This window comes from Babylonia areolata, chromosome 28 (genome assembly GCF_041734735.1).
Source record: "Babylonia areolata isolate BAREFJ2019XMU chromosome 28, ASM4173473v1, whole genome shotgun sequence".
NCBI classification, from domain to species: domain Eukaryota; kingdom Metazoa; phylum Mollusca; class Gastropoda; order Neogastropoda; family Buccinidae; genus Babylonia; species Babylonia areolata.
This window is the reverse complement of record NC_134903.1, coordinates 1075328-1091675: the sequence shown is the minus strand read 5'-3', so window position 1 is coordinate 1091675 and position 16348 is coordinate 1075328. Positions and strand designations below refer to the sequence as shown.

At 42.0% G+C, this 16348-nt stretch overlaps 1 protein-coding gene across 1 annotated transcript in view; it reads left to right on the top strand.

Moving 5' to 3' along the window:
- Positions 1-493: 493 nt before the first annotated feature.
- The window catches only part of LOC143301973 (tyrosine-protein phosphatase non-receptor type 11-like), a 37492-nt gene continuing 21637 nt past the window's right edge, over positions 494-16348 (top strand). Inside the window, exons 1-5 of the mRNA XM_076616455.1 lie at positions 494-634; positions 4357-4479; positions 8519-8713; positions 11225-11387; positions 14107-14223. Of these exons, the coding sequence (XP_076472570.1) occupies positions 621-634; positions 4357-4479; positions 8519-8713; positions 11225-11387; positions 14107-14223 (612 nt within the window). The 5' untranslated portion in view covers positions 494-620. The remainder of the gene's footprint in view (positions 635-4356; positions 4480-8518; positions 8714-11224; positions 11388-14106; positions 14224-16348) is intronic.

Here is a 16348-nt window from a genome sequence, read left to right as displayed (position 1 = left end):
GTTCTAAAACCGAATGTCAGGTACTGGTCACGGTCATTACTTATTACACTGCCTACATCTGTGACGTTGCGCAGCGGCAAACTACGCGCGCGCCGCGCGCCGCGGCGCGTGCGCGCGCGCGCGTGTGTGTGTGTCAGTGTGTGTGTGTGTGTGTGTGTGTGTGTGTGTCCGGTCTTTATTAATGAACCAGCACGGTCACTGAGTAACCTCTCTTCTGTCGAGGGCTCACAACTTTCACGCAAATGAAAAGTGCACCTTGATAAATAAGGGCATTTCATAGATTCGTTGTTCTTTAGTGTTTGGCATTTCTGCACGCTCCTCCATGGACTTCGGAAGGGAGTTAACCCCATCTCTTGAAATGAACAAGAATGGTAAGGTTAAAGGTCAGAGTTCAGGGGGGAAAGCTCGAAGGAAAATGAGTGTGGGGGAGGGGGGAAGAGGAGGGCTTACTCAAAACGAGGTTAGAAAAGTAATTTCACTTCCGCCTCAGAAAAAAAAGCTTGTTCCTGAATCAGTTGATTACGTACATTTCGTCAAGTATTTGGCTACTGACCCAGTCTGGATATTCCATTTTATTTCCGTTAACGGAAGCTGGTAATCGGATACTGCTTGACGCCGGCATGTCTTCCCGAAGGTATAGTTTATGTGATTTAATCATGTTTCGTTACTCGAAAGTTCGTGATAAAATTAGAAACACTGTCGGTATCGTCTGCAAGTTTTACTGTATCCTGTCTTGTTGATCGGAATTCTGACTTCTTTAAAATTTGGTAACGTGTTGCTACAGTAATTTGCCCACGAGGAATTTTGCTCGTCAGCATGAAAAATAGAATAATCTTACCATTAAAACTGCATCATAGAACTTTTGAGTGAACAGACATGCAGACACAAAATATTAGCATTCCAACAACTGTATCGATTGACAAAAAATGATAAATGCTGTTTGCTATTCAAACTAAGAGGTAAGATTATAGGTTTGATTCATATAATTCTGTCTCCATTGAAAATTAACCAGTATAGAATTCCATGTTTAGAAGTCTTGTCACAGATCTATGTATTTATTAAAAAAAAAGAAAAAAAGTTGAAGTATTAAAAAAAGAAATGAAAGGAATGCATGTCACAGCAAGGCATTTGGAGAAGTCAGAGATCACTGTGAGTCAATGTGGTGAAACTGATGTGTTTGTTCTTCCTGTATGCTTCACAATGCAAGATAATTCTTTTCGCACTTCCTGGTTTCCACACCATCCTTGTTCTTGCACAACCTCCAGACTCAAAACTCAAGAAATGAAGCATGATTTATAATGTAGCCTTGCATGAGAAATTTCATTAGTGCATACAACACAAATATTTGAATGCATGCACACTCACACACCCAAACACACACACTATATACATCAACATGCATAGTATGCACACGTATAAACACATAAACAAACATCAGTGCATGTGTGCGCACACACACGCACGCACACACACACACACACATATGCAAAGATGCACATATATTCACACATACATGCTTCAAGTCACATGCTCACATGCATGCACAAAGACAGACACACACACACACACACACACACACACACACACACACACACTCTCTCTCTCACACACACACACATACATACACACACACACACACACACACTCAATCGATTGCTGCGTCCATCTTACATAATCTGATTGGAGTGTTCCTGTTATGTGACTTGTGCTTCAAGATTTACTTAACAGTTTTGTTTTTGTTTTGTTTTTTGTTTTTTAGCTTTTAGTGTATACTGTATGATGACTGAATTGCATTAACTAATCATTTTTTTTTTGTAAACAATTTTTTTTATACTAATATGTACAAACATATTTGTACACACATGTACACACACACACACACACACACACACACACACACATCAAAATACATGTACACAAACACCCACACACAAACACACACTCCCACACACCCACACACACACATACACACACAAAGCAAAAAAAGTAAATGCGCACACACACACACACACACACACACACACACACACACACACACACATATGCATGCATGCATGTAAACTTTTACACATGTAATATATATATTATATATGCACAATGTACACATTCAGATTACACATCTGATATCACTCAAAGTAAAAAAAAAAAGAAGAAGAATGTTATAGTTGAAGAATTTATATATATTCAAGGGAAGCAAAACACGAACACCCACGTAATGGATTGTTGCATCCATGTTGCATTGTCTGATTGGAGAGTTTCTGTTTTATAACCCAGGCTTTAAGTATTTTTGTTTGTTTGTTATTTTTTTGTACATTTTGTTTTTGAATTCTAAGTTGATGACACATTCAGTTGGTGTAGACCTATGGGATGTGGACTGAATTGCTGTACTAAGTATTTTAATTTTATTTCCCTTTTACCACTAAAAAAAAAAAGTAATATGTACACACATATATGCAGTATAACATATGTGCACACACACACATGTGCACATGTATACAGACACAGACACAAACACACACACAGACACACACACACACATGCATACATGGACATGCACACACATACATTTTCAAACACACACACACTACACATGCACTGCATGCTACATGTACACTACACACAGTGACACACACACACACACACACACACACACACACACACACACACATTTTCACACACACACACACATGGACACACACACACATTTTCACACACACACACACACACACACACACACACACACACACACACACACACACACAATATACACTGGACTTTGCAGTCACCACAGATGTCAGTTCAGCTTGACAGTTTTACAGGTGGCATGGCTTGACCATGGTCCTTGGGATTTGACAGATCTTGATCCAAGTTGTAAATCTTGAAATAGATTAGATTAACACAGTAGTGTGTGTGTGTGTGTGTGTGTGTGTGTGTGTCGTCGTCGTCTTCAGTTTAATGTCTTTCCACTTGAAGTGATATTAGACGAAAAACAAAACAAAAAAAACAAAAACAAAAAACAACAACAACAACAACAACAAAAAAACACACCCAACAACAACAAAACACACACACACACACACACACACGCACACACACACAAAAACAAAAAAACAACCCCCCCCAAAAAAAAACGTGGGGGTAGGGGTTGTGGGAGGGGTGAGGGGGGTAAAAGTGTGTGTATGTGTGGAGGGTGAATAGGGAGAGACAATGCTAGGGAAAATGGAAACGTTTTAAATGCCAACATCAAACAACTATAACAATGTCCTATTGGACTCTGCAGCAAACCTTCTGCAACAACAAATAACGTGTGTGTGTGTGTCACACTGTGTTCCTTGCCTCAGTCACCCACCACCCTTTCCCATTGCCCCACCCTCCTCACCCCCCTACCCCACATGCACATACACACATACTACTGTGTTTTTCCCCCGTCTGAAATCACGAAACAGTGAAAAGATGTTAAGAAAAAAAGAAGAAGAAAAAACAATGTATTTTCTATGTGTTTGTATTTTGTATTGTATTGTTTTATTGTAAATGTTTCATTGTATTGTAATTTGTAATATTTGAATATTTCCCATTATCATTTGTATCAAATGCCTTATGTCGTTACGATAAGGCACTTTGATAACATGAACCCTAATTAGTAATAGTAAAACTATTATCACTGTGTTGTAATCTAGATTACTGTATTATATGAAGGCCTGAAACAAATGATTAAAAACATAAGAAAAGAATCTTGTGGACAAGGCAGTATGTACTGCATGAAGGCAGTATGTACTGCATGTTATAGACCCATTGAAGTTAGTTACATTTAAAGTATTGAAGTACAAATTGAATCTGTTTATAAATCAGACTGTAAGGAAAAGTAGTCATCATCATAAAGTTTTGTGAACTCTTCTTGAGCACAGTATATTACATGCCATGAACAACAGTCCACCAGAGTCTTACAGAAAGTTCTGTTAATATATTGGGCCATCTTCTTCCATTGCCTCCAGGTCTATTAAGAATCTGCTTTGCAGATGTGGTGTAGCATCTGCATATATGGATTTGTCTGAATGCAGCGATGCCTTCTTGACTGCTTGAGTAACTGAACTGAACTATCAGTTATGAAGAGATACAGTGAAAAATCTGCAGGTGATGTTAATGAATAAGTCATTCTCACTGTTGTCAATGTACTGAATTAGTAATTCTCAACAAACTACTACAGGAAAAACAACAACAAACAAACAAAAAAAGCCACCATGAAAAAGTGGTAAGCACCAGGGACTTGAAGGTCATTGGTCTGAGTCTCCATATTCACCACCCCCTCTCTCCACACACACACACACACACACCTTTGACCTGTGTCCCACGGTGCAGGTGGTTCCACCCCAACATCACGGGGCTGGAGGCTGAGCGCTTGCTGATGGAGCGAGGCACGGACGGCAGTTTTCTGGCTCGGCCCAGCACCAGTACGGAGGGGGACTTCACTCTGTCTGTCAGGTGGGGAGCTCTTCTACTGTGCTTTTCTTTTTACCTACTTTATAATTATATCTATCTATCTATCTATCTATATATCTATATATATCATATATATATATATATATATATATATATATGTATATAGATAGATAGATAGAATAATCATTTAATAAATAAATAAATGAAATAATAATGAAAAAAAAAGTGTTCTGTTCTTTAAGTGGAGGTGACTCTAATCAAGACCTAGAACAAGGAAGACTACAATGATTTTTTGTACTGGTAACTGGTAATTAAACCCAGCCATTCCAAGCACATTGAATACAGTACTTCTGCTTTCTTTTGCTGTTGTTTTGTCAGACCCAAAGGGGAGGTGACTCACCTTGACATTCAGAACATGGGGGGACTTTTGCATGTTTCTTTACTCTTTTCTGTTGCCTGGGATAGGCTTTCTTTACTCTGTTCTGTTGCCTGGGATAGGCTTTCTTTGCTCTGTTCTGTTGCCTGGGATAGGCTTTCTTTGCTCTGTTCTGTTGCCTGGGATAGGCTTTCTTTGCTCTGTTCTGTTGCCTGGGATAGGCTTCCTTTGCTCTGTTCTGTTGTCTGGGATAGGCATTCTTTGCTCTGTTCTGTTGCCTGGGATAGGCTTTCTTTGCTCTGTTCTGTTGCCTGGGATAGGCTTTCTTTGCTCCGTTCTGTTGCCTGGGATAGGCTTTCTTTGCTCTGTTCTATTAATAACCTGGGATAGGCTTTCTTTGTTCTGTTCTGTTGTCTGTTCTGTTGCCTGGGATAGGCTTTCTTTGCTCTGTTCTATTAATAACCTGGGATAGGCTTCCAAGGCCTGGCCAGCTTGCTGGCTTTATGCATAGGTCAGGCATCTGCTACCTTTTGAAAAAGATTTTTTTTTCTGACAGCAGATGTGTTGTAGCGTATATAGTATATCGATCTGTCTGAACGCTCAGACATCTCCTTGAAATTGAAACTGTTGTGTGACTGGCATCAGGATGGGAACTGTTGTGTGACTGGCATCAGGATGGGAACTGCTGTGTGACTGGCATCAGGATGGGAACTGTTGTGTGACTGGCATCAGGATGGGAACTGTTGTGTAACTGGCATCAGGATGGGGTCTGTTGTGTGACTGGCATCAGGATGGGAACTGTTGTGTGACTCACATCAAGATGGGAACTGTTGTGTGACTGGCATCAAGATTGGAACTGTTGTGTGACTGGTATCAAGATTGGAACTGTTGTGTGACTGGCATCAAGATGGGAACTGTTGTGTGACTGGCATCAGGATGGGATCTGTTGTGTGACTGGCATCAAGATTGGAACTGTTGTGTGACTGGCATCAGGATGGGAACTGTTGTGTGACTGGCATCAAGATTGGAACTGTTGTGTGACTGGCATCAGGATGGGAACTGTTGTGTGACTGGCATCAAGATTGGAACTGTTGTGTGACTGGCATCAGGATGGGAACTGTTGTGTGACTGGCATCAAGTTGGGATCTGTTGTGTGACTCACATCAAGATGGGAACTGTTGTGTGACTGGCATCAGGATGGGAACTGTTGTGTGACTGGCATCAAGATTGGAACTGTTGTGTGACTGGCATCAAGATGGGATCTGTTGTGTGACTGGCATCAGGATGGGAACTGTTGTGTGACTGGCATCAAGATGGGATCTGTTGTGTGACTGGCATCAAGATGGGATCTGTTGTGTGACTGGCATCAAGATGGGAACTGTTGTGTGACTGGCATCAAGATTGGAACTGTTGTGTGACTGGCATCAGGATGGGAACTGTTGTGTGACTGGCATCAGGATGGGAACTGTTGTGTGACTGGCATCAGGATGGGAACTGTTGTGTGACTGGCATCAGGATGGGAACTGTTGTGTGACTGGCATCAGGATGGGATCTGTTGTGTGACTCACATCAAGATGGGAACTGTTGTGTGACTGGCATCAGGATGGGAACTGTTGTGTGACTGGCATCAGGATGGGAACTGTTGTGTGACTGGCATCAGGATGGGATCTGTTGTGTGACTCACATCAAGATGGGATCTTTTGTGTGACTCACATCAAGATTGGAACTGTTGTGTGACTGGCATCAAGATGGGATCTGTTGTGTGACTGGCATCAGGATGGGATCTTTTGTGTGACTCACATCAAGATTGGAACTGTTGTGTGACTGGCATCAAGATGGGATCTGTTGTGTGACTCACGTCAAGATGGGAACTGTTGTATGACTGGCATCAGGATGGGAACTGTTGTATGACTGGCATCAAGATGGGAACTGTTGTGTGACTGGCATCAGGATGGGAACTGTTGTGTGACTGGCATCAGGATGGGAACTGTTGTGTGACTGGCATCAAGATGGGAACTGTTGTGTGACTGGCATCAAGATGGGAACTGTTGTGTCAGACGTAAAGGGGAAGTGACTGGCATCAAGATGGGAACTGTTGTGTCAGACGTAAAGGGGAGGTGACTGGCATCAAGATGGGGGAATTGTAACTCTATGGTATTTGTTCTCTTGTGTCAGACATAAAGGGGAGGTGACTGGCATCAGGATGGGAACTGTTGTGTCAGACGTAAAGGGGAGGTGACTGGCATGAAGATGGGAACTGTTGTGTCAGACGTAAAGGGGAGGTGATCCACATCAAGATGGGGGAATTGTAACTCTATGGTATTGTTTGTTGTGTCAGATGTAAAGGGGATGTGAATTGCATCAAGATGGGGGAATTGTAACTCTGTGGTATTACTTGTTGTGTCAGAGGTAAAGGGGATGTGAATTGCTTCAGGATGGGGGAATTGTAATTCTATGGTATTGTTTGTTGTGTCAGATGTAAAGTGGATGTGAATTGCATCAAGATGGGGGAATTGTAACTCTATGGTATTTGTTCTGTTGTGTCAGATGTAAAGTGGATGTGAATTGCATCAGGATGGGGGAATTGTAACTCTATGGTATTGTTTGTTGTGTCAGATGTAAAGTGGATGTGAATTGCATCAGGATGGGGGAATTGTAACTCTATGGTATTTGTTCTGTTGTGTCAGATGTAAAGTGGATGTGAATTGCTTCAGGATGGGGGAATTGTAACTCTATGGTATTGCTTGTTGTGTCAGATGTAAAGGGGATGTGAATTGCATCAAGATGGGGGAATTGTAACTCTATGGTATTTGTTTGTTGTGTCAGATGTAAAGGGGATGTGAATTGCTTCAAGATGGGGGAATTGTAACTCTATGGTATTGCTTGTTGTGTCAGATGTAAAGGGGATGTGAATTGCATCAAGATGGGGGAATTGTAACTCTATGGTATTGTTTGTTGTGTCAGATGTAAAGGGGATGTGAATTGCTTCACGATGGGGGAATTGTAACTCTATGGTATTGTTTGTTGTGTCAGATGTAAAGGGGATGTGAATTGCTTCAGGATGAGGGAATTGTAACTCTATGGTATTGTTTGTTGTGTCAGATGTAAAGTGGATGTGAATTGCATCAAGATGGGGGAATTGTAACTCTATGGTATTGTTTGTTGTGTCAGATGTAAAGGGGATGTGAATTGCTTCAAGATGGGGGAATTGTAACTCTATGGTATTGTTTGTTGTGTCAGATGTAAAGGGGATGTGAATTGTTTCAGGATGAGGGAATTGTAACTCTATGGTATTGTTTGTTGTGTCAGATGTAAAGGGGATGTGAATTGCATCAGGATGGGGGAATTGTAACTCTATGGTATTGTTTGTTGTGTCAGATGTAAAGTGGATGTGAATTGCATCAGGATGGGGGAATTGTAACTCTATGGTATTGTTTGTTGTGTCAGATGTAAAGGGGATGTGAATTGCTTCAGGATGGGGGAATTGTAACTCTATGGTATTGTTTGTTGTGTCAGATGTAAAGGGGATGTGAATTGCTTCAGGATGGGGGAATTGTAACTCTATGGTATTGTTTGTTGTGAATTGCATCAAGATGGGGGAATTGTAACTCTATGGTATTTGTTCTGTTGTGTCAGATGTAAAGGGGATGTGAATTGCTTCAGGATGAGGGAATTGTAACTCTATGGTATTGCTTGTTGTGTCAGGCGTAAAGGGGAGGTGACCCACATCAAGATCCAGAACACGGGTGACTTCTATGACCTGTATGGGGGAGAGACGTTTGCCACTCTGACGGAGTTGGTGCAGCACTACATGGAGAACAAGGACCAGCTGAAGGAGCGCAGCGGTGACATGATCGTCCTCAAGTTCCCCCTCACCACCGCTGACCCCACGCCAGAAAGGTGACGGGGATGGTTTTATTTTTTGATTGTTTGGGTTTTTTGTTTGATTTTTGTTGGTTTCTGTTGCTCTTTCTCCTTTGCGCGTGTGTGTGTGTGTGTGTGTGTGTGTGTGTGTGTGTGTGTGTGTGTGTGTGAGTGAGTGTGTGTGTGTGTGTGTGTGTGTGTGTGTGTGTGTGTGTGCGTGTGTGTGTTCTTCACGTTATGACTCGCATGGTCCTCAAGTTCCCCCTCACCACCTCTGACCCCACGTCAGGAAGGTGACGGGACGGTGTTTTCTTTTCTTTTTGTTTTTTGATGTTTGTTTTTTGTTTGTTTCTGTTGCTCTTTCTCCATTTTTTTTTTTTTAAATAATGTTTTTGGTGTGTGTATGTTCTTTTTCCCCACCATGACTGTCACCGTCCTAAGTTCAACTCTTTTTTTAATTTTTACTGTTGTTTTCTTTCTCCGTTTTATTTTTTGTGTAGTTGTTATTGTTTTTCTCCGTTATGACTGTCATCGTCCTCAGGTTCATCTCTCTTTTTTTACTGTTGTTTTCTTTCTCCGTTTTATTTTTTGTGTAGTTGTTATTGTTTTTCTCCGTTATGACTGTCATTGTCCTCGGGTTCATCTCTCTTTTTTTACTGTTGATTTCTTTCTCCGTTGTATTTTTTGTGTAGTTGTTATTGTTTTTCTCCGTTATGACTGTCATCGTCCTCACGTTCCCTCACCACTACCCCACACCAGAGAGGTGACGGGATTTGGGGTTTGTCTTTCTTTGTTTCTTCTTTTTGTTCTTTTTTTGGGGGAAAGTTGACAGGACAAGTGTTCTTATGTTTTTGTATTTTTTTGTTTTTTGTTTGTTGTTGTTGTTGGTCCTTTTCTGCCTTTTTTTTCTCTCTCTCTTTTTCCTTTTAATTTTTATTTTTGTTTTTGTATTTTTTGTTTGTTGTTGTTGGTCCTTCTCTGCCTTTTTGTTTTCTCTTTTTCCCTTTATCTTTTTCTGTTTTTGTTTTTTTGTTGTTGTTGTGGTTCTTTCTCTGTGTTCTTGCTTTAGTTTTTGTTGTTTCTGTGTTATGACTCTGATGGTCCTCAAGTTCCCCCGCACAACTGCTGACTCCATGCCAGAGAGGTGACAGGATGTTCAGGCTTTGTGCTGTTCCTTCTCCTTGTGGATAGACGGCTGGAGCTGGGACTGCACAAGATGAAGCCAGCTGTCAAATCAGATCAAATCATAATGAAACAGAAAAGACTCTTGATTAATCATGGAAATTCATTTTGTGCAATTACAGGCACATCATAAACACGAATGTCTGTTGGACAGGGGAAAGAACCTCAGCTATATCAGTCAGTGAGTCTATCGAGAAAGACTTAATGTTGCCATGGTGTGTTTTACCTGTGCAGGTGGTTCCATGGCCACATATCAGGCAAGGAGGCAGAGAAATGTCTGATGGACAAGGGGAAGAACTTCAGCTGTATCAGTCAGTCAGAGAAAGACTTAATGTTGCCATGGTGTGTTTTACCTGTGCAGGTGGTTCCATGGCCACATATCAGACAAGGAGGCAGAGAAATGTCTGATGGACAAGGGGAAGAACTTCAGCTGTATCAGTCAGTCAGAGAAAGACTTAATGTTGCCATGGTGTGTTTTACCTGTGCAGGTGGTTCCATGGTCACATATCAGGCAAGGAGGCAGAGAAATGTCTGATGGACAAGGGGAAGAACTTCAGCTATATCAGTCAGTCAAAGAAAGACTTCATTGTGCCATGGTGTGTTTTACCTGTGCAGGTAGTTCCACGGACACATATCAGGCAAGGAGGCAGAGAAGTGTCTGATGGACAAGGGGAAGAACTTCAGCTGTATCAGTCAAAGAAAGACTTCATTGTGCCACGGTGTGTTTTACCTGTGCAGGTGGTTCCATGGTCACATATCAGGCAAAGAGGCAGAGAAGTGTCTGATGGACAAGGGGAAGAACTTCAGCTATATCAGTCAGTCAAAGAAAGACTTCATTGTGCCATGGTGTGTTTTACCTGTGCAGGTGGTTCCACGGACACATATCAGGCAAAGAGGCAGAGAAGTGTCTGATGGACAAGGGGAAGAACTTCAGCTATATCAGTCAAAGAAAGACTTCATTGTGCCACGGTGTGTTTTACCTGTGCAGGTGGTTCCATGGTCACATATCAGGCAAAGAGGCAGAGAAGTGTCTGATGGACAAGGGGAAGAACTTCAGCTATATCAGTCAGTCAAAGAAAGACTTCATTGTGCCATGGTGTGTTTTACCTGTGCAGGTGGTTCCATGGTCACATATCAGGCAAAGAGGCAGAGAAGTGTCTGATGGACAAGGGGAAGAACTTCAGCTATATCAGTCAGTCAAAGAAAGACTTCATTGTGCCATGGTGTGTTTTACCTGTGCAGGTGGTTCCACGGACACATATCAGGCAAGGAGGCAGAGAAGTGTCTGATGGACAAGGGGAAGAACTTCAGCTATATCAGTCAAAGAAAGACTTCATTGTGCCATGGTGTGTTTTACCTGTGCAGGTGGTTCCACGGACACATATCAGGCAAAGAGGCAGAGAAGTGTCTGATGGACAAGGGGAAGAACTTCAGCTACCTGGTGCGGGAGAGTCAGAGCAAGCCAGGCGACTATGTCCTGTCGGTCCGGACAGAGGACAAGGTCACACACGTCATGATTCGCTGCCAGGTCGGTGCTGCCCTCTGCTGGACTCTCTCGCTTTCTCTCTCTGTGTTTCTCTTGCTTTCTCTCTCTCTCGCTTTATCTCTCATTCTCTCACTTTCTCTCTCTCTCTCTCGCTTTATCTCTCTCTCTCACTTTCTTGCTTTCTCTCTCATTTTCTCTCTCTATTTCTCTCGCTTTCTCTCTCTCTCACTTTCTCTCTCTATTTCTCTCACTTTCTTTCTCTCTGGCTTGCTCTCTCTCTTTCTCACTTTCTCTCTTTCTCGCTTTATCTCTCTCTCAGTTCACTCTCTCTCACTTTCTCTCTCTCTCGGTTTCTCTATCTCTCTCACTTTCTGTCTGTGTGTTTCTCTTGCTTTCTCTCTCTCTCGCTTTATCTCTCATTCTCTCACTTTCTCTCTCTCTCTCTCGCTTTATCTCTCTCTCTCACTTTCTTGCTTTATCTCTCTCTCTCATTTTCTCTCTCTATTTCTCTCACTTTCTCTCTCTCTCGCTTTCTCTCTCTCTCACTTTCTCTCTCTCTCGCTTTCTCTCTCTCTTTCTCACTTTCTCTCTTTCTCGCTTTATCTCTCTCTCAGTTCACTCTCTCTCACTTTCTCTCTCTCTCGCTTTCTCTCTCTCGCTTTCTTTTTATTTCTCTCGCTTTCTCTCTCTCTCACTTTCTCTCTCTATTTCTCTCACTTTCTTTCTCTCTGGCTTGCTCTCTCTCTTTCTCACTTTCTCTCTTTCTCGCTTTATCTCTCTCTCAGTTCACTCTCTCTCACTTTCTCTCTCTCTCGGTTTCTCTATCTCTCTCACTTTCTCTCTCTCTTGCTTTATCTCTCTCTCTCGCTTTCTCTCTCTCTATTTCTCTCGTTTTCTCTCTCTCTCTTGCTTTCTCTCTCTCTTTCTTCTTTTCTCTCTCACTTTCTCTCTCTCTCTGGCTTTCTGTCTCTCTTTCTTCTTTTCTCTCTCACTTTCTCTCTCTCTCTGGCTTTCTGTCTCTCTCACTTTCTCTCTCTCTCTGGCTTTCTGTCTCTCTCTCACTTTCTCTCTCTCTCTGGCTTTCTGTCTCTCTCTCACTTTCTCTCTCTCTCTGGCTTTCTGTCTCTCTCTCACTTTCTCTCTCTCTCTGGCTTTCTGTCTCTCTCTCACTTTCTCTCTCTCTCTGGCTTTCTGTCTCTCTCACTTTCTCTCTCTCTCTGGCTTTCTGTCTCTCTCTCACTTTCTCTCCATTGGTTTTTCTTTCTTTCTCAAACTTTCTCTCACTCTTTCTCACTCACATTTTCTCTCTCTCTCTCTTGCTTTCTCTCTCTCTTTCTCTCTCTTTTTCATTCTTTCTCTCTTGCTTTCTCTCTCTCACTTTATCTCTCTCTCTCTTTCTCACTTTCTCTAAATCTCTCTCTTACTTACTCTCTCTCACTTTCTCTCTCTCACTTTCTCTCTCTCGTTTTCTCTATCTCTCTCCTGCTTTCTCTGAATCTCTATCTCTTTCTCTCTGTCTCTCTCTAACATTCTGTGCACTATGTATTAAGAATCACTGGAATTACTGGGATAAAAAGTAATTCTCTTTGTCCTTGTCTTTGCTCCACTCTTTGTCTCTCTGTCTTTCTGTACCCCCTCCCTCTCTGTCGTTCATCTGGGTTCCTGACAGGATAGTTTTTAGCTGTTTTTTTTTTTTTTTTTTTTTTAAGTTACAACAATAAATTGTGACTAAAATTTGTATGAACACTGAAATTGATTAATGTCTCTGAAATTGCGTGTGTGTGTGTGTGTGTGTGTGTGTGTGTGTGTGTGTGTGTGACTGTGCGCACATGTTTGTTTGTGCATGTGCGTGCTTGTCTCTGTGTGTGTGTTTGTGTGTGCATGTGTGTGTGTGTGTGTGTGTGTGTGTGTGTGTGACTGTGCGCACATGTTTGTTTGTGCATGTGCGTGCTTGTCTCTGTGTGTGTGTTTGTGTGTGCATGTGTGTGTGTGTGTGTGTCTGTGTGTGTCTGTGTGTGTGTATGTGTGTGTGTGTGACTGTGCGCACATGTTTGTTTGTGCATGTGCGTGCTTGTCTCTGTGTGTGTGTTTGTGTGTGCATGTGTGTGTGTGTGTGTGTGTGTGTGTGTGTGTGTGTGTGTGTGTGTATGTGTGTGTGTGTGACTGTGCGCACATGTTTGTTTGTGCATGTGCGTGCTTGTCTCTGTGTGTGTGTTTGTGTGTGCATGTGTGTGTGTGTGTGTGTGTGTGTGTGTGTGTGTGTGTGTGTAAATGTGCGCTAATGTGTGTGTGTTTGCATGTTTTTTGGGTTTTTTTTTGTGTGTGTGCACTTGTGTGGTTTGGTGTGCGTGTGTACATGGTGTTCCATGTGTGTGTGTGTGTGTGTGTGTGTGTGTGTGTTTGTACATTGTATGTGTGTGTGTGTATGCGTGTGTATGTTCATCTGTGTTTTCATTTGTGTGTGTGTGTGTGTTGATGTATTAGTGCACGTAAAAGAACTCACAGCAACAAATCCTGGCAAATTTCTATAGAGAAATCCACTTTGATAGGAAAAAACAAATAAAAGAATGCAGGCGGGAAATAATACAAAAGAAATGGGTGTTGCTTTCAGTGTAGCCAGGGGAGAGCAGCCTGAACTTCACACAGAGAAATCTGTTGTGACAAAAAGAGCTCTAGTTATACTATGTGTGTGCATGCATGCTGTTTTGTGCGCTCCCACAGCATCTGTGTGTGTGTGTTGATAGAGCGTGTTGGTGTGCAGGACGGCAAGTTTGACGTGGGTGGAGGGGAGAAGTTCACGTCTCTGTCTGACCTGGTGGAACACTACAAGAAAAACCCCATGGTTGAAGTAACAGGCACCGTCGTCTACCTCAAACACGTCAGTACACGCCTCTCCTTTCCTCTGTCTGTGGCACAGAATGTGTACTGTGTAATAACATGTTGTGCTCTGTGTTTCATTTCTGGCACTGTTGTCTACGTCAGTACACACCTCTCCTTTCCTCTGTCTGTGTCACAGAATGTGTACTGTGTAATAATATGTTGTGCTCTGTGTTTCATTTCTGGCACTGTCGTCTACCTCAAACATGTCAGTACACGCCTCTCCTTTCCTCTGTCTGTGTCACAGAATGTGTACTGTGTAATAATATGTTGTGCTCTGTTTCATTTCTGGCACTGTTGTCTACGTCAGTACACACCTCTCCTTTCCTCTGTCTGTGTCACAGAATGTGTACTGTGTAATAATATGTTGTGTTCTGTGTTTCATTTCTGGCACTGTTATCTACCTCAAACATGTCAGTACACGCCTCTCCTTTCCTCTGTCTGTGGCACAGAATGTGTACTGTTTGGTGTGTTGTGTCTGTGAGCACATTCCTGGGATTGTCTTCTGTCTCAAACACATCATCACATGCCCGTCCTGTCTGTGTCACAGAATGTGTACTGTGTGATGTGTTGCATCTGTGCATGTCAGTACACGCATCATCTTTCTTCTGTCTGTGTCACATGTGTACTGTGTGATGTGTTGCATCTTTCATTCTTTGCATGTCAGTACACGCATCATCTTTCTTCTGTCTGTGTCACATGTGTACTGTGTGATGTGTTGCATCTTTCATTCTTTGCATGTCAGTACACGCATCATCTTTCTTCTGTCTGTGTCACATGTGTACTGTGTGATGTGTTGCATCTTTCATTCTTTGCATGTCAGTACACACATCATCTTTCTTCTGTCTGTGTCACATGTGTACTGTGTGATGTGTTGCATCTTTCATTCTTTGCATGTCAGTACACGCATCGTCTTTCTTCTGTCTGTGTCACATGTGTACTGTGTGATGTGTTGCATCTTTCATTCTTTGCATGTCAGTACACGCATCGTCTTTCTTCTGTCTGTGTCACATGTGTACTGTGTGATGTGTTGCATCTTTCATTCTTTGCATGTCAGTACACGCATTGTCTTTCTTCTTTATGTATCACAGAATGTGTACTGTCTGTGTGATGTGTCTCTGAGTACATTCCTGGCACCATTGTCTTTCTTAAAGACGTCAGTACACACGTCTCCTTTGTTCTGCCTTTGTCACAGAATGTGTATCGTGTGATATATATTTTGTCTCTGCATGTCATTACACGCCTCCACTTTCTTCTCTGTGTCACAGAATGTGTACTGTGTGGTGTGTTGTGTCTCTAGAATACATTCCTGGCACCATCATCTATCTCAGACACGTCATTACACACCTCCACTTTCTTCTCTGTGTCACAGAATGTGTATTGTGTGGTGTGTTGTGTCTCTAGAATACATTCCTGGCACCATCATCTATCTCAGACACGTCATTACACACCTCCACTTTCTTCTCTGTGTCACAAAATGTGTACTGTGTGGTGTGTTGCGTCTCTAGAATACATTCCTGGCACCATCATCTATCTCAGACACGTCATTACACGCCTCCACTTTCTTCTCTGTGTCACAGAATGTGTACTGTGTGGTGTGTTGTGTCTCTAGAATACATTCCTGGCACCATCATCTATCTCAGACACGTCATTACACGCCTCCACTTTCTTCTCTGTGTCACAGAATGTGTACTGTGTGGTGTGTTGCGTCTCTAGAATACATTCCTGGCACCATCATCTATCTCAAACACGTCATTACACGCCTCCACTTTCTTCTCTGTGTTACAAAATGTGTACTGTGTAATGAGTTGCATTGCTGTATGTATTTCTGAATATGCGATCTGCAGTTGTGAGCATTGCTATATATAATATATCTTTGTGTGGAGAATGTGTGATGTTTGTGTTTGTTTGTGTATACATGAGGGAAAAAACATGTTTGATATTATAAGAGAATATTTGTGTGTGTGTGTATGAAAAAAAAAATGAAATATATGTTTCTTGATATGCTTATTTGCTGTTGAATAAAACTTGTGGAGTTATGGTGTGTGTTTTGTGTTTTTATGGGTGATGTATATAGGACATGTTTGTGTGCTGGCTGATGCATGTATGTATACTCATTAAACGTG